The sequence below is a fragment of the Haliotis rubra genome, unplaced genomic scaffold (genome assembly GCF_003918875.1).
Source record: "Haliotis rubra isolate DU_JTF1 unplaced genomic scaffold, ASM391887v1 Scf159, whole genome shotgun sequence".
Classification (NCBI taxonomy): Eukaryota; Metazoa; Mollusca; class Gastropoda; order Lepetellida; family Haliotidae; genus Haliotis; species Haliotis rubra.
Window position 1 is genome coordinate 562,501 of NW_025765547.1, and position 19,776 is coordinate 582,276.

Genomic DNA, 19,776 nt, shown 5'->3' on the forward strand with positions numbered 1-19,776 from the left:
CTCAAATCCTTAGAAACTCTAAACAACATGGCTTCGAACACCTCACCAAGCAGAGACAACACGGAAGATGAGGGACCAAGAGACACGAACACACCAAATGATGGAACAAATATACACCGAGTTGGTATGTATATTTAGTTTATTTGATGAATATCGAGTTATTTGATATCTACATAACGATTTAAGGAAGTAAGGGGTACATACTGCTCCCTAGCCCAAGTGTATTGTAACAATTAGTACCCATCACGTTGGGAAAACGTGGTTCCCATAAAGAAGAGATGACTGATGACAGGTTACATGGTAACACTGCGTGACGTGTTTTATAGTGTGGAAACACGCCCTGCTGGGTGATTGATCTGTGCTCAATAATTCGTTCTGCTGGAGTATTTTAGGTGAATTACATGACAACGTCTTGTATGGTTGTATATATGCGAGGTCTCTTTGACAGATGTGACCGGGGTGTCAGGAGGACGTGTCCGACATGCAGACACAGTTGGTGTAGTGCATGGCGATATTCATGGTATGTATTACAGATAATTAACAGAAGCGAAGTCCATGAAATATCTCTCTCTATACACACACACACACACACACACACACACACACACACACACACACAGACAGAGAGAGAGAGAGAGAGAGAGAGAGAGAGAGAGAGAGAGAGAGAGAGAGAGAGAGACGGGGTCATACATATGGTATAACGGGTGGGGGTCAGGTAGATAGATAGATAGGTTGATAGATAGATAGATGGGCATACTTGTCTATAAAACTGCTCCCCAGTATAAAACTATATTTGAAACAAAATACCAGTGATCAAACTCTAAATACTCTAAAAGCACATACGGTTTATTCAGCGCGTGAATCTACTTCCAGTGAATGAAAGACGCACAATCACTGCCACACGTGTGAGCCTGGCAGAGACTTGCAACGTCACGAAACAGGGGACCACGTCGCTGAGCCGTGACGAACACCGACAACGTACGTATTGTACCACTTGACTGTGTAGTCAGAATGTCCCTATGTCTTGTTATTTTATATCCTTTGTGATTTCACTTTGATGGATTGGACTTATTGAGGAATTGTTTATTTACTAGAATTAATTGCGTTCTGTTTGCGATACTTTCCCAAATTTTCATTTGAAGCATATATTAGTATCAAACTAATAATTAATAACAATCTTTTCAGTCCAACAGTGGTGTGTAATGGGACAAAAGCCTTTCAAATTTTGCATGTTATTTTTCTTTCCCAGAACATGAAAGGCAAGTTATCACAAAAGATGCTGAAATCTTCGTCAAGACAACTGGATACCGCCAAGCCAAGTTGTGCCTAGACAACGAGCATGTGGTAGCTATCACTGGCTTTCCTGGTACAGGGAAAACAGCCTCGGCCTATCAGCTCCTACGGGATTTGGAACATCAGTATGACATTTTCATAGTTCATAGCCCAAAAGAGGTGAATTTGAAAGAACAACCAATAAGAGCAAAAATATATTTAGTGAATGACATATTTGGAGAGTCTGTGTTTTCAGTTCTGGCTTTGGAAAGATGGAAGAACCTCCTTGCATCGTTCTTCAAGAGTGGAGACAGAAACCTGTCAGATAAAGTCAAACTCATTGTTACTTCTAGAAGTAGTATATTCAATGAAGCTTTAAGATTTCTCGATTTTCCGTGTTTTTCAGCCGACACAACGGTCGATCTGTCTTCTCAGACACCACTTTCTCGAGAAGAAAAATGTGAAATGATCCTAAGTCATATGTGTCACAGTCAAATCAAACTTCCCGACTCGACTATTGACGACATATGTGAAATGGCTATTCCCTATGGCTTCCCACACACGTGCTTCCTGTTCTTCAAGCTGAAACAGTTCCATCTTGAGCCCATGACGTTTTTCAGAAACCCACTTCCTTGTCTGAACAACTCACTGTCAGATTTGTTTCTCTCTGACCCCAAGCTGTATGCATGCTTACTTCTTCTTCTCCTCAGTGACAACGAGGTAAACGTTGAACGCCTGTCTGACCACACTTTGACAAGGGTGTTTGAAAAAAGTTCAGAATGTGTCTGCAGACGACATTGAAAAGTGTCTCAGGGACAGCTCGCCTCTCCACGGCCCTTTCCTAAGAAAGGATGTTGATGTTGTCACATTCAGCCATCCGTCAATAAAAAATGCAGTTTCTTATTTAGTAGGAACCAAAGACCCAAAGTTCATCATCAACAACTGCTCATTTCAGTTTGTTTTTGACAGAGTAAGAATCCATGAACGGAAAGCAAAGGAGACTAAACGTGGAACGTTTGAGGACAGAAACATGTTTGAACTCTACTTTTCAAAAGAATGGCATGAGTCTCTAGCAAGTCGATTTGTTCAAGGTATTCTGAACACAGAGTATCCATTAATATGCGCACATCAGGCTCTAGCGCAAAGGACATTTGTCAAAAGGATTTTAGACAAAAGTGACTTGTTGGATTATTTCCAATGTGGAACACATGACCCACAGTTTTGCAAGTCCATTCTCCACTGGTCTGTTTGGAACAAATCTTATCACCTCTGCAAGTCCCTTCTCAACTCATTCACCTTCAGTAATAGGTGTCTTCTTGATGCAACTTCGGCTTCTGTGCATTCTGGAAATTTCAAGGCATTTAAGCTTTTGCTGGAGTTAATACCTCGACCACACTTAGTGAAACACTTTGTAGAGCAATGGCAAGTTCAAGTACAGACAGACCACTTGGATACCTTTGGGGAGACACCTTACACAAATGAATACCATGGCGATACCATGATCACGTTGGCGTGCAGGCTAGGTAGGAAGTACATGGTGAAGGTTCTCCTTGAACATGGCTTTTCTGTACACGACAGAGATGCATATGGCAATTTTCCATTGCACAAAGGATGCTCTGGTACCAATGTCTACCTTGTAGTAAGTCTGTTAGAACTTGGAGCCAAGCCAACCAACACCAACCAACACAGTCAGACCCCATTACACGTGGCTTCACGACATGGGCGATATGGGTTTGTGAATATCTTGTTGAAGTACTTAACCAAGCATGCAAACATTGCAAAAACAGACAAACAAGCCTACTTGAACTTAACGGATGACACGGGGTATACTGCGTTAATGACAGCTTGTCAACAAGGACATATCGCAACGGTTAAAACGTTGTTAACGCTCGAATCTGACATCAATGCAACTGACAAAAATGGTGAATCCTCACTGATGATTTCTTGCAGGCGTGGCCATGTCAGAATCATTGAACTGCTCCTTGAACAGGGAGCAAGTGTCAATGCAGCTAGTATGTTAGGAACTACTGCATTGATGGTGGCCTGTGCCCGTGACAATGTAGAAGCAGCGGAAGTTTTGTTGAATTTTGAGGCTGATGTCAATGTGCGTGATATCAATGGTATCACTGCGCTGTTGTTTGCCATAGCCAATGGCAGTGAGATCCTCTGTGAACATTTGATAAGACATGGCGCTGATGTTAACGTCACAGATTCCTTAAAAAGAAGCTTGGTGATGCATGCATGTTTAAAGGGATACAGGAACGTGGTTATGCTGGCCATAAAACGGAAGGCTGAGATTAATATTGACATTCACGGCCATTCTAATCCATTGATCATTTCTGTACAAAGGCATCATGATGAAATAGTGAAAATTCTTCTATCACATGGGGCTGATGCCAATGTGAAGGACAGCGAAGGGGTCACTCCCTTGCTGCATGCTTGTCAGAAAGGTGATGAAAATATTGTCAAACTCCTTCTTGATCATAATGCATGTGTCAACATATGTGATCCAAGTGGTTTATCACCTTTGATGTGTGAGTGCATGAACGCTCATGATGAAATAGTCCAAAGAATGTTGTCTCTTCGAGCCAATGTCAGCAGTTCAAATGGTGAAGGGAACACGCCACTTATGCTGGCATCAGAAAGTGGCAGTGCTGGTATTGTACAAATGTTGGTCTCTCATGGAGCAGAGGTAAATACCACAAATACAACAGGAGATTCTGCATTGATGTTTGCATGTGGTCAAAACAGGCGCAGCGTTGTTGAGGTACTCTTGTCCAAAGGAGCTGATGTTGAAATGCAGAATGAATATCTGGAGAGTCCACTTACATTAGTATGCAGAAAGGGCTATTTCAAAATTGTTGACATTCTTTCAAGACACGGAACTTTAAGTAACACCAATCAAGCACTGATGGTAGCCTGTCGACACGGTCATGAACAAATCGTCGAGTTTTTATGCAGTCACAAAGCTGATGTCAATATGAGTGATGAGCAGAATTTCACATGTTTAATGGCTTCCTGTGTATCGGGTAATGTCAAATGTGTACAAACACTGCTGCAGTATGGTGCAATCATAAATGCTCAGGATGATACAGGTGATACGTCGCTGCATGTGGCAAGTATGAATGGAAGTGCTGAAGCTGTCAATGTGTTACTGAAAAACAGCACAATTCGGTATCTGCACAACAGCGAAGGGAACACGCCATTGATGTTAGCATGTCAGGAGGACCGCCCGGATACAGCTCTATCATTAATGGCTTGGCTCCAGGCCCCAAGCCAACTGACAGACTCTGAATTTCAGAACAGTTTTATCTGGGCTTGCACCAAAGGCTATGATAAAGTACTGCGTGTTATTCTCTCAGACAATGTTAATTTGGACAACTTTGAAATTGGAGAGGAAGGCCAAGCCGATATCAAGACAATTCTTGACAATCTTGAAATTGGAGGGGGCAGTCTTGGTGATCGTGAAGATGGAAGGGAGAGCCCAGACTATCTTGATATTGCAATGAACATTCTTGATAATCCTGAACTTTTAAGAGCTGTGAGGGAAAAGTTTGAAACTTCTGAAAGTGAGATGTACAGTCCCTTGGAGTGGGCCATCAATCACAATCACGTAAAAGTAGCTGAAGTGCTACTGGAACATGGTGTTACACTACATGCCACATCAGATCACGAAGACCCACTTCTGATAGCATGCAGAAATTTGAATGAAACAATGGCTGAACTGCTTCTGTATCACAACGCCAATGTACATGTTCAAGACGAAGATGGTAATACACCACTGATGCTGGCATGCAAAAATGGAACCCAACAAATGGTTATAATGCTTTTGCAATATGATGCTGAAGTAAACTCACAAAATGTGGAGGGTAACTCCCCTTTACTGCTGGCCTGCCACCGGGATGATGACTGCAGCTCTGGAATCGCACAAGTTTTACTAGACGTGGGTGCACAGGTTAATATGGCAGATAACACTGGCAACACGCCACTGTTGGTGGTTTGTAGAAAAAGCGAAAATGACATTGATCACAATTTGTTGAAAAAAGATGACTATGACAAGGACAAAGAGCACAAGCAAGGTAGTGTTCACCTGATATCTGTACTACTACGACAGAACGTTGACGTGAATGTTGTCAATACTGATGACGACAGTGCTCTGCTTGCTGCATGTAGAGGAGGAAATGTTAGAATTGTTGACCTTCTCCTGAAGCACGGATCCAAAGTGGATGTATATAATAGCAACAAAAATACTCCATTGCACTTGGCGTGTGAGCTAGGCTACACAAACGTCGTGAAGTTACTTTTAGCACATCATGCTGATCCAAACATCTTCAACGCTAAAAGAGACACACCCTTGATACTGGCAAGTAGAACTGGATATGTTAGAATAGCTCAAGAGTTACTGGCACATGGTGCCGCAGCAAATGTTGCAGATGCAGACAATTACACCCCATTGTTGTTTGGATGTGAAACTGGGGATAGTGCACTGATTGAAATTCTGCTGAAATGTAAGGCTGACACAGAAGTTGTTGATGCCTGTGGCAAAACTCCATTAAATTTAGCGTGTAGCAGAGGACATTTTCAAATTGTGAAGAAACTGCTGAAATACTGTCCAAAAGTAAATGTGACTGATGATGTCGGGAACACTCCGCTGTTTTATGCATGCATGCAGGAAGGTTCGGGCATAGCTGCACTGTTGTTGTCTCATGGAGCAGATCCAAGGATGGCTGGTGAATCTGATGTCACCCCCTTGCTGTTGGCGTGTGATTACTCTGATTCTCAGACCATAAGACTTCTTCTGGAACACAAAGCCCAAGTCAATGTTGGACGACGAACACCACTGATAGCAGCTTGTGAAAGGGAAGATCTCGAAATCCTTCAACTGATCATAGATCATGGTGCAGATTTACAAAGAGCCGATGGCGATGGTAACACACCCTTGATGATAGCTTGTGAAAGGGGCATGGGTATTGCTGTGTTTGAAATGTTGATGAAATATGGAGCAAATGTGAATTCAGCCGATGAGAACAATCAGACTCCCTTACACATAGCATGTGTTGGAGGAGATCTGCAGAAAATGACCCGGCTGCTGGAAACAGCTGCTTTGGTCGACGTGGCTGATGATTTCAATAACACTCCCTTGACCTTAGCTTGTCAGAAATCTGATCATCAGGCTGTTCGACTGCTATTGGATCACAACGCTGATGTCAATTATCAGAACAGCGAAGGAAAATCTCCTTTGATTCTGGCTCGTGAACAACGAAATACAGGCATTGTTGACTTGTTGTTGAAAAACGGATCTGATCCAAATATGAGAGACAAAGGGGAATCTCCCCTCTAATTGTGGCATGTTCTAAAGGCAGATAGTACACAGTTTAGTATCACAAAATGCTGATGTTAATCTTTCTTCTGGAAATGCAGCCATCACTCCTTTAGAAGTAGCTTTGGAACATGGTCATGACTCAATTGTTGAGATGATCTTACAGCACGGTGCTGTTTGTTAACATGCTGGCGATACATCTTGTGTGACGTGAAGAAGAGTAGTCATAGAGCTGCATTATTTGGTGGAATGTGGTTTCTCAGTGAGCTTAAAAGGTTTATAAACTGTATGAAATAGTGGTTGAATGAACGTCTACAGTTTGTCAAAGTGAAAAACGCTTTCCATAAACGTAATCCCTGCTGACAGCTGTCCATTGTACCATTTCGATTATATCATAAGGATCTGTTGTGGAATCAGGTTCAATAGTGATGATACAAGATGTCTACGAAAGGATGTGAGGGTATCCTGTCCTGGCAACACCCATAACAAACACATGGAGACGCAAGTCAAGAGTTCACCTGAACAACACAAGAACACATAGGAACAAGTCAAAATATAAATTGCATCAGACAGCATTGTGGACATTCACGTGTCAAAGAACAAAGAACGTTCAGGAAGCTTTATTAAGGTTTTGAATGTTGTAACCGTGATCAAACTCCTTTTGAGCGAGAGTCGTATGATGCTGCTTGACTTTTTGTGTGAAAGGAGCATGGTCACTTGTACCAAGAAATTATGAAATGTAAACATCTACATGAGCACATGCATGCCATGTTTCAAGATGCAATTGCCCAAACTTTCACCAGCATCTTACAGATATAAACCTGCAATATTGGTTAGCGACATATCTAACATAACATACTTGGCGAACTCGCTAGTTAGTAGTTATAAAGGCTCATAGATTGACACTGTGACATAATATTCTCAAACATAAATGTTTTTCCTTTTCTGTAGTCCAGCAAAGTTTGGAAGTATAAAAATCGTATTTGCTCTGCCCATACACGAAACTGTCTGAATGATGATGTATTTACAGTTATTTGTTATTTTGTGCTTGGGATTCTTGAAAAAAATGCTTTTCGCTATTTTCTTGAATGTAAGAATATGTTTTAATGAGATAGATAACTCTTTGTTTTTTAACGTTGTGAATAGAGACTGAACACAAATTAGCAACTTTTGTTAGTTACGACCCAGCACAAAACAGTTTCATTATTAAATATGTCCAGCAATTAGACATGGGCTCAAACAGATTTTAATATCAATTTTCTGTTAAGAATTATTTGTTGCTGACATTGTCTGAATTATATTGTGTCTTCAATTTTGCTTCTATACACATTACATATTGTTTATGGTACACAAAGTATTGGTTATACTCCTTCTGTATGTATATTCCATGTAAATCCCATGGAGATTTGTCATTATACTCTATCTCGAGTATATTAAATATTTCCGTTAACGCTACGTAAAATAGCTTGAATAAATGTACCGCTATGGAAATATATGTAAATGTAGTATTTAATCCTATGGTGCCACGGGACCATATATGTATAAGTGTTCCCTTTCAACTGTGAATAAGATGTCAAATACTTAGTATGCACAATCTAAATTATAACTATCAGCAGCCCGGTAATATCAGCTTTAGCATCAAGACATTCATGTTGTATACAGTGCAACGGTTGTATGACAAGATACCCTACAGTGGTTACCTCGACCTTTTTTCCGGAGAGTTTGAGCTTTAAGAGAATAGCAGCAAATGTATATTTCGCACCAATGCCACATACACCTCTCTGTTTTAGTATCAGTGTGATACTAAACCAATATGAAGACGTAATTGGACTGGTAAAGATGTGTACTTAACCCAACTATACAGATATTTTCGTAACACTGTTGACGTTTAGTCTGTAACGGTAGTAGTAAGTTCAAGTGTATCATATTTTGATCGACTTTGTGGTATGGACTGTGAACTATGGCGTCATTGCCGCTAAATGCCGTACTGTGTATGATGCTGACTGGCATGTGGAAATAGTTTTTATAACATACATATAAAATGCTATACAAGATCATTGTTATGTATTGGTAACATATTGTGAAAAAACTAGTCCATTCACGGTTCAGTGACCACACAGTTAGCTCCCCTTTAATTGGCTTCCGTCGCCGTTCAGTCGGCGGACGTTATCAGTGTATTTACATTCTTTGATTCAGAACGTGTGACCTGTAGATTATATTCTCTATCTCATATTTGTCGTCTATTGAAAATGTTTTGAAAATGTAATTGTCAATATGTTTTATAGATTGTATAATGCCTATTTATTCTGAGGAATTAGTTTTGCAATGAAATATATTTCGAAAAGTTGTCTAAGGTTAGCAACTGTCCATCGCTATACAATAGCGTCGTTGGAATTTTTTGTTAATGATTACTTTTCCCAATAAAGTCTTCACAGTACGTTATGAAGCACATGTCTTCCGAATATATCTATTTTTACAGAGTTTTGAATTGTTCTTTTTGCCACAAAATTAATATTTATTTAATTGAAGATGAAATACATGTTTTACTTTATTGTAAAGCCTACCTAGATATAAGGAATAAGTTTCGGGATAAATATTTGAAACATATTATTTCACAACACAGCTTTTTAAACATATGACTTCAACAAACATAAATGTTATAAATAATTTATGCCTATTTTTTATAATGTTGGGAAAATAAGAGATTCTGATGTTTTTATGTAAAACCTCTCATCATATCTATGAATGTATTTTGGGCCAGTGGCCTATTACTGAATAAAATGTCTGTCTGTCTGTCTGAACAGCTCTTTAGTAGTCTTCTAATCAAAGATATTGTTTGTGATTTTATTACGTTAGAAATATTATGGAACCCTTATCCACCCTCCTCGATAGGTTTAGTTATCTTACTTTGTCGGGTTTAGTATGCCACATGAATTTATAACACTCTGTTTCCAAATCATTAACATACATTGTGCTTGGGTTCATTGATCAAGTTTGCTGCCGATGTAATGATGTCAGCGATTTTGATTGAATCTACTGCACTGTCCCTTCGATGGAGTGATCTTTGTTATTCTTTTAGGCATTATTGTGCTGCCCGATATTCACTAATGACTGTATTTACGTTTACGTTACGGTTTGTTGAAAGAAGAATGTTGGAAAGACAATTTTGATAGCATCGTGTGCAGAAATAAGAACGCTGTAACGTTGTAATGCATTCATGGTTGAAACTGCAACGTCATCTCAGCGCGGTGCTGTACGATATACAAAGCCAGCTGATGGCCAGGTACCATGAGGGTTCATTAAGGATTGATTAGTTTATTTCTGTTCATTGAGGCATGAATCGGAAAAACGATATGCAAACTTTTTGTAACAATCCGCTACAAGTCACTGAATTCTGTAAATCCTTATGATTAAATTCGACCATGAAAACATATGGTATCAACAATAGTGTAATCACACACCATCTTAATTAGTCAAATTCGATAAAAAAAAGGATCGATAAGCATTCCAGGCGTAGAAATGCACGTGTTGCATTACATGATTTAAATTCTTGGTTCCTAAATCAATGCACATAAACTGACACGCCCACAACGTCAGTAGCCAATCAGCTGAGAGTAACAAAATACAAAGTTCATACGACCTAATAACCTCCCCTACCTCTTTGTAGGAGAGGTCACAGGCCTATTCTATATTTTGCAGTTGACTATGCGAGAGGTGTATGTACAAGATAAATGGATTACATCGTGACGTAATTCGATTATGTTACAACATGTACATATGATTATCAAAGTCGCATCACATTAAACCCAAACATTGCTATTGTTTCTGGATTTACATCTGAAATTAACATGTTAAGTTCATGTAAAGAAGAATATATAATTTAATATATAATTTAGTTTGCATAAATAGGATTTTCAGGCAGGTACAAAGATTTTGGAAGTTTGGTTTACATTACACATAATAAACTATAAAAGGTATCCATCTTCAGTATAATCATCGTTTGCTATATGATGAATATTTACAGCTGGGGGTGGGGATGCCAAGGGGGGCATGTTCATACAGGTCCCAGTAAAAAATCTCTGTGTACAGATCCCAGTAAAACATCTGTGTACAGATCCCAGTGAAACATATCTGTATACAGATCCCAGTAAAACATCTCTGTGTACAGATCCCAGTAAAACATCTCTGTGTACAGATCCCAGTAAAACATCTCTGTGTACAGATCCCAGTAAAACATCTCTGTGTACAGATTCCTGTGTACAAACATCTCTGTGTACAGACCCCAGTAAAACATCCCAGTAAAACATTTCTGTGTACAGATCCCAGTAAAACATCTCTGTGTACAGATCCCAGTAAAACATCTCTGTGTACAGATCCCAGTAAAACATCTCTGTGTACAGATCCCAGTAAAACATCTCTGTGTACAGATCCCAGTAAAACATCTGTGTACAGATCCCAGTAAAACATCTCTGTGTACAGATCCCAGTAAAACATCTCTGTGTACAGATCCCAGTAAAACATCTCTGTGTACAGATCCCAGTAAAACATCTCTGTGTACAGATCCCAGTAAAACATCTCTGTGTACAGATCCCAGTAAAACATCTCTGTGTACAGATCCCAGTAAAACATCTCTGTGTACAGATCCCAGTAAAACATCTCTGTGTACAGATCCCAGTAAAACATCTCTCTGTGTACAGATCCCAGTAAAACATCTCTGTGTACAGATCCCCAGTAAAACATCTCTGTGTACAGATCCCAGTAAAACATCTCTGTGTACAGATCCTGTGTACAGATCCCAGTAAACATCTCTGTGTACAGATCCCAGTAAAACATCTCTGTGTACAGATCCCAGTAAAACATCTCTGTGTACAGATCCCAGTAAAACATCTCTGTGTACAGATCCCAGTAAAACATCTCTGTGTACAGATCCCAGTCAAACATCTCTGTGTACAGATCCCAGTAAAACATCTCTGTGTACAGATCCCAGTAAAACATCTGTGTACAGATCCCAGTAAAACATCTCTGTGTACAGATCCCAGTAAAACATCTCTGTGTACAGATCCCAGTGAAACATCTGTGTACAGATCCCAGTAAAACATCTCAGTGTACAGATCCCAGTAAAACATCTGTGTACAGATCCCAGTAAAACATCTCTGTGTACAGATCCCAGTAAAACATCTCTGTGTACAGATCCCAGTAAAACATCTGTGTACAGATCCCAGTAAAACATCTGTGTACAGATCCCAGTAAAACATCTCTGTGTACAGATCCCAGTAAAACATCTGTGTACAGATCCCAGTAAAACATCTGTGTACAGATCCCAGTAAAACATCTCTGTGTACAGATCCCAGTGAAACATCTGTGTACAGATCCCAGTAAAACATCTCTGTGTACAGATCCCAGTAAAACATCTCTGTTTACAGATCCCAGTACAACAATTCTGTGTACAGATCCCAGTCAAACATCTCTGTGTACAGATCCCAGTAAAACATCTCTGTGTACAGATCCCAGTAAAACATCTCTGTGTACAGATCCCAGTAAAACATCTCTGTGTACAGATCCCCAAAAAACATCTCTGTGTACAGATCCCAGTAAAACATCTCTGTGTACAGATCCCCAGTAAAACATCTCTGTGTACAGATCCCAGTAAAACATCTCTGTGTACAGATCCCAGTAAAAAAATCTCTGTGTACAGATCCCAGTAAAACATCTGTGTACAGATCCCAGTAAAACATCTCTGTGTACAGATCCCAGTAAAACATCTCTGTGTACAGATCCCAGTAAAACATCTCTGTGTACAGATCCCAGTAAAACATCTCTGTGTACAGATCCCTGTAAAACATCCTGTGTATCTCTGTGAGATCCCAGTAAAACATCTCTGTGTACAGATTCCAGTAAAACATCTCTGTGTACAGATCCCAGTAAAACATCTCTGTGTACAGATCCCAGTAAAACATCTCTGTGTACAGATCCCAGTAAAACATCTCTGTGTAGAGATCCCAGTAAAACATCTCTGTGTACAGATCCCAGTAAAACATCTCTGTGTACAGATCCCAGTAAAACATATCTATGTGTATCATGAATACATTAATTTTGTCAAGTAGAAACACACACTTTCAGCATATATTATAGAACTTCACACAATGCTGTGGATATTGTTGCAGTAACAATTGAAATGACTATAAAAATTATGTCGTACTTTGGATATGTAAGCAATTTTGTATCCGCGATACAGCCGGTAGGATGATCCGACCGTATACAAACAATCACACGTGAGTGATAATTAGCGTGTGCCTTACTGGCTGCTTGACAGCGGCGTCAGTGAACATCAAACTTGTTAATTAGGAACACAGGATAATTAATTGAGACGATTTAATTAAGAAATAACAGTGGAGCGAGCTGTATAAAATGTTTATGATACAACCGACATGAGTTTTCATCACAAGATATTGGTCACGAGTACACCACCTGCTAAGTGACCCCTTGTAGAAGTTACGCCATTGATCAAGAAAGAAATCTCCTTTTGAAGAAAGACAAACCCCAGACAACACACCAAGAAGTCATCACTTTTGCTGAGCAGATGTTTGATGTGAAGAATCGACGATTACCGTATCTGACATCCTGAAGCAGTCTGCTTAGTGGTTGAGCGTCTCTATGACTGATTCCAATGCTTCAAGCTATCTGAGGCCAAAACATCGTTGAACACTTTGCAAACATTTCTGACACACCACTTAGATGTGTTTGATGTTAATGACCATCAAAGATTTTTTCAAGTTATAAATTATATATGTTATGATACACGCCTGAGTGTACATCAGACGTCCACATGTTATTATGGAATTAGTTGTATGGAAACTGTAACATCCGGGTCATAATGGCAGTAAGCTGGGCCCTAAGCTGGTTCCCGGCTCCCTTTGCGCGCGCTAACGTTCGACAAAGCTATATAGCATATACAGGCCTACCAAAGAAAACTTTCCCACTGTGCAGAAAAACTCAGAAAAGCGCACATTAATCGTGGAAATAGCAACATAAACACATTACCTCGCTACTGAAACAGTAAAAACTGCAACATTTTCATAGCTTTCATAGTAATCAGCGAACTTTGACCTCTACTGCGCATGTGCATTACGATCCGGGCTTCTTTCCAATTTCCGAGCCACCGTGAATCGCCTCGCGTAAAAAAAGTATTAAATATGTCGAAATAATCGCTGTCAGTTGTTTCATACGAATGGAAAGTAAACTAAACAAGTGTGCACACAAGTATCATGATGATAAATGACAAATAACACAACAGAAATACTTAAAAAGAAATGTAACTTTTGTCCAAGCTGGAAAATGTCAACATGCGGTCGAGACTTCCTCTTCCATGTGCGCATGCGCAAAATCGAAGTTGCGGGCTCCTCGTTTTATGATGCAGTGTTAGCGATTTAAAGTTGCCGTTTTCACTGTTTCAGTAGCGAGGTATTATGTTTATGTTGCTATTTCCACGATTAATGTGGGCTTTTCTGCGTTTTTCGATTAAGTTTTCTTTGGTGTGGGCTTTTTTCTGAACCGTTTTAATTGGCAGCTGATATGCTGTAAAACAAAGTGAGGAAAGTTTTCTTTGGTAGGCCATCTATGAATGTTAATAAATGAAAACAAGTATGTATTGTTAGTATTTTTTATTTCTGTGAATATTTTACATACGATGAAGATAACTAGATCTTACCATTTCTGATATGCATGCAACAGTATGACGATCATGACATTTAGTAAACATTGATATTTTCACACAAATACATTAATCCGACATTTTCGTTAATCCGACATATTTCTCTGCAACCACAAGTGTCGGATTAACGAGAGTTGACGTTTATCGATAAGCTTCATTGTTAACAATTACACAATGGCTTTTCAAATTTAAATATTTCACTGGCTTGTTATTCTCAAATTTTGTCCTGTGTATGTTACATGACCCGTGAACATCCGGGTTAGAACTAATCTTAACACAGCTTGTCGTAATAGGCGACAGAGGGATCGGGTGGTTAGGCTTGCCGAATACAATACAATCAGTTCATTCCCGCAGATTGTTATCTGTGAGGAAGTCAAGCATTTCACACATTTGTTCACATAGCTCGTGTTTTTTTATGAGTGTATAAAACAGTTCTATGTCTCACGTATTGTTCAACTGATATCGCGGTTGAAAGTTTGTGAGACATGTTAAAATGTTATCTGAAACAGGACGTTATTCAGAAAATGAACACTTAAACATTTAAATATGTGCAAAAAGACTGGGTCAATAACACGACAAATCTGTGTACCATCACAGTAATACCCAATTTAATATCAACTTGTGAGTAAAAATTCATAGTACACTATACACGTAGTATGTATTTGAAATCTCGTGCAACAGCAGTCGGCTCCAAAGTAGAGGTATCCTTTCTATATTTAGCAGGGCTGGAAATAACTTTAAAATTGCTAGTGTACTCCGGTACAGTGGCACAAGTAAAATCACTTGCCCGGATAATTTTTCCACTATACTGGCCGATTTTCTTGTTGATTTTTTAAATAAACAACATAATTAACATTGGAAAGTCAACTGGACACCGGTACAGTGTGATATTCAAATATGCTTGCCCCCAGATAAAAAAACTGGACTCGGGCGTCGGGCAATGGGTTATTTCCACCCCTGTTTAGAGTTCATCAAATTATAAGAAAAGGTTAGATTTAGGTCCTCGTTGCATTTACCGAAAGATCACTCGGAAAGGTGATCACCACTTCAAGGTAGAAGTTACCAGTGCATATGAATTAACCCTTTACCTGCAGACAAGCCACGTCCGTAACGACCTACGGGAGACTAACCTTCACCTTGGATTGACAAGGACAACATGGCAACACTGAACGTGATTGGCAACAGCGGCGGCACGGCCAACACTGTTGTCACTGTGGGTGCAGTTAATTCTCACAGTATGTAAACATTTGGTTCTTTGGATCCTTTTTAATCACCGGTTGCTATGGAAACGAAATAGCTTATATCTCTCCGTTTTAGCATTCACTGACTCACCTTCAAGTATTGGCATATATGTTTCACTACCCTACAGACATTCTTGTAACTTCATGTCGTAAATCATACTTTCGTTTTCGTTTCAAACATATATTCACCATTGTGGATACAAGATGTATAAATTAGAACACCTTCGGTATACGACGAATTGGATCAGTTGGTCAATGACTTAGTTGATGGACGGTCCTCGTACCCGTTGACATGGATTGGTGCTCAATATATCAATCACTGGATCGTCCGGTCCATAATCGATTCTTAACAGTTGCCATCAGTTAGCTGGAATATTGCTGAATATGACGTTAAACAAACAGAGGGCAGAAAGAAGGTGTGGGAATAGGAATAGAACAATAAGAGGAATAAACGTTGGAAAGTGAGCGACAAGAACACACGTCTGTAATCATTATAACATTCCGAGTCCATTATAACATTCCGACTTTAGCATGAGCATTTCGTTTATGAATTACTATGCTATGATAATTTATGGCAAGTTATGATAAAGTATTGAATGAGTTCTATAAATGGTCCCACGCTGTGTTCGCTTACCAGTAAGACGTAGGGTGGTGGGGTAGCCTAGTTGTTACAGCGTTTGCTCGTCGTGCCGAAGGCCCGGGTTCGATTCCCTACATGGGTACAATATGTGAAACCCAATTCTTGTGTCCCCTGCCGTGGTATTGCAGGAAAATTACTAAAAACGATGTAAAACTAAATTCACTCACAGACTCACACACACAGTAAGAAGTATCTGTAGGAACTCTGGAAATCTTGGTTCTGACGATTCAGCTCCAATATAAAGGATAAATGTAAGCTATTCAGTGGCCAGGAACGGTTCCATTTCAGACAATGACGACGGATGTTCTTGTCTGAAAGTGACCGGGGTAGCTGGAGGGGTAGTGGATCGTGCTATCACCGTCGGAAACCTTCATGGCAGCCTTCATGGTGAGTACCTCCAACAGTAGTGTTTTGACAATAACATAGTTCATATCTATATCTCCAACGTCACCTCTGATTCCCATGTAAAAGTAAATGAGAATTACACCATGTCGGAGGATGGTACCCTAAATCCTATATGGAATCTTTCAATTCCTGTACTATATGTTTATTAGATCTGGGGAGCACTCGTCTGAGATACATAATTACTGAATACAATCCAGCATTTATAGTCTTTGCTTTTTTAACAGTAAACGCTGCTAATATTGGCCGAGAACTTTCGTTTTTCGAAATACACTCAATAAACTCGCTGCGGTGGCATAGCCTAATGGTTGAAGCGTTCGCTCCTCAGGTTGAAGTGAGAAACTGGCTTCACACACTGTACCCATGCGGGGAATCGAACCCAGGTCTTCGGCGTGACAAGCCAGCGCTTTAACCACTAGGCCACACCACCGCCCCTCACGTTGAAGACCCGGGGGTTCTATTCCCCATATGGGTACAATGTGTGAAGCCAATTTCTTGAGTCCCGTGCTGTGTTCTGTTTTTAAATTACATTTAGCGGCCTTAAATGACAGCAAAATTGGAAACAGAGTAGCTTTATCTTCAAATGAAAGTCAGCAAAATTGATAGCTCATGAAAGCAGCTTTCTTCACTGATTGGTGCAGCTGAACTGGCAAAAACACATAAAGTGTTATTATTGCTGTACACTGAATCAATAGTGCACCTCCTGCTATTTTGTTTAAACTAGCATGTTTCTGCCTGAATCGCGTGATACCGTTTTGTTTACTACTGACACGACTCTGATATGTGTGTGTGACTTACAGTTAACGAAACACACCACACAGAGGCAGAACAGGTCACAGTCACCAACAGTAACGTCAACTTACTTCAAGAGGTCGTCCTACCCGACTACGAAAGCCGACGTCTTCAAGGTATGTCATGACCAAGTCAAACTCTAACCAATGAATGGTACAGCAAGGACTTACAATGAACCACAATATGGCAATAAGGTACAATGTACGTGGGTTCTGTCCATAACAAAATGTTACATGGTCTTGCATCAAGTTAATAATAATAACGGTAAAACTTCTAATCTTTCAGTGTCTCTTAATTTGTTTACTTTGTGTCTCGAAATATGTAATCTATTTACATATTTTATGCATGTTTTATACTTCAAATCGATATTTGGGTCCAGCTACATCAAGATAATAGACCAAATATATGATTCCCTTGAAATGTAGGATATAGAGAATCTCATTCGAGTGTCTTTTGATATCAAATACATCACCACGAGTTGATAAAGTTACAAATATCCGAGGCTTGTCGAGAATATTTTTACTTTTATCAACGAGTGTTGATATATTTGTTATAAGAAGACACGAGGATAAGATTCTATTTATCATCGATCTTCATTAGTTTTCAACGAAAACTGTGCATCTCTGAACACGGTTTTGCTATTAGACTTGCAGTGCAGCGATGTGATAGCATTGTGACGTCATCAACTTCATGACGTCATAGCATTGTACAAAATCTACTGTCAAAACTAGGAGCTATCGTTTGATTCCGCACAAGTATTATTTCCTGTGGAACACAGTTTGGGATGATAAATTCCAATATTGTGAGTGTTGCAAACTAAATAAATATTGTCTGTATGTAATATTGTTTATGCCTGTCCCATTCAGATGTATCGTGTAGAGTTGTTACGACTACCAGAAACTGATGGTCGTGGGTTCGAATCCCGGTTTTCCTAATGTCTAAGTTTATCAGCAGTATACCCATGCTCATTGGTTTCACAAAGCTGCACCACTTTCCGCCAAACACCAAGCTAACACAAAGTGATAAAACAAAACTCTATCGTACATGTAGATATGTTTGTAAGACTTTCGTCTAATCCAAAACAATATATCTCATGTTACAGAGTATACAAGGGCTGTTACTGGTAAAGCCGATGACGTATTCGTTCCTACTAAAACATACAAGTTCTCAGCTGCATGTCTGACAAAGGCATCTCTTGTTACCATCATTGGAAGTCCAGGAGATGGAAAAACTGCCACGGCTTACAAGATTCTCGCTGATTATCAAAAGGAAGGGTTTGACATTTTCATCATTACAAAACCAAAGGAACTGAAATATAGGAGAAATCCTGAAAATCCTACGATATTTCTGATTGATGATATTTTTGGAAAAACTGAGGTGCCCAAAGAAACCTTTAAGAAATGGAAACGTGCCCTTGAAGAACTAGAACCGACATTGAACTCCACGTTCAAACTGGTCATGACATCACGTGACTATGTCTTCAATGAGTATTTCAAACAGTTGGGGTTTCTGCGTGATTCTCTTTTCAAAGAAGATCTCGTTGTTCAAGTAGACTTGACTTATTCTGAAAAAATGCTTATTCTAGAAAAATACATTTCACACCACAACCTCGCCATGGCCACTGTTGACATTAAACAAATAGCAAACATGTCAACTCCTTACGGTTTTCCACAAACATGTGCTCTGTTCTTCAGATGGAAGCAATTTCAAAATGACCCCGTAGCATTTTTCAGAAACCCCGCCCGTTTCTTGCAAGATGCTGTCAGAGGTTTGGCCGAGGAGTGTCCTGCGAAGTATGCTGCCCTTCTGCTGGTGTGCGCTGATGGAGACGTCTGCATCGCGTCCTTGACCAAGGACAGTGTCTGCCTCACACAGCTGTTGGAGTCCAAGGCCATATCGGTGGATTGGTTCCTGGAGAATCGCTACACTATCTTTCCCGAACTTTGTGGGACGTTCCTTGAGCGGGACAGTGACTCGGTCAGGTTGGCACATGAGGCGATACGGCAAGCTGTACGAGATGTCGAGGACGACAATCCATGCGTGAGGCGACTAACATGATCAAATGGTGAGGCTCGCTGATGCGTGTCATCGTATTACTGGTATTGACACCTGTCCCCATGAAGATTCCGGTTTACTGTCTTCAGCAACACATGCTGGTCGTAAAGGTGACTTACCAGATCAAATGGTCAGGCTCGCTGATGCGTGTCATCGTATTACTGGTATTGACACCTGTCCCCATGAAGATTCCGGTTTACTCTCTTCAGCAACACATGCTGGTCGTTAAAAGTGACTTACCAGGTCAGGTGGTCAGGGTTACGACGATCGGTCAGTCACTGGATTGTCTTGTCCAAACTCGATTATTTACAGACCGCCGTCATGTAACGTCAATAATGTTGAG

The 19,776-nt window shown here is 39.9% G+C and overlaps 1 protein-coding gene across 10 annotated transcripts in view; it reads left to right on the forward strand.

Annotated features, from left to right (window-relative positions):
* Positions 1–19,670, forward strand: part of LOC124271238 (serine/threonine-protein phosphatase 6 regulatory ankyrin repeat subunit A-like) — a 26,668-nt gene extending 6,998 nt beyond the window's left edge. For 4 of the 10 annotated variants that reach the window (XM_046706317.1, XM_046706321.1, XM_046706319.1 and 1 more), the window contains 4 exons: positions 14–124; positions 449–520; positions 874–978; positions 1,250–7,434. In XM_046706317.1, the coding sequence (XP_046562273.1) occupies positions 2,303–6,613 (4,311 nt within the window). In that variant the 5' untranslated portion in view covers positions 14–124; positions 449–520; positions 874–978; positions 1,250–2,302 and the 3' untranslated portion in view covers positions 6,614–7,434. Of the gene's footprint in view, positions 1–13; positions 125–448; positions 521–873; positions 979–1,249; positions 7,435–15,397; positions 15,539–16,472; positions 16,572–17,386; positions 17,495–18,480 lie in introns of those variants that run through there. The other 6 variants (XM_046706323.1, XM_046706325.1, XM_046706324.1 and 3 more) reach the window with 4 other exon arrangements.
* The last annotated feature ends 106 nt before the right edge of the window (positions 19,671–19,776 follow it).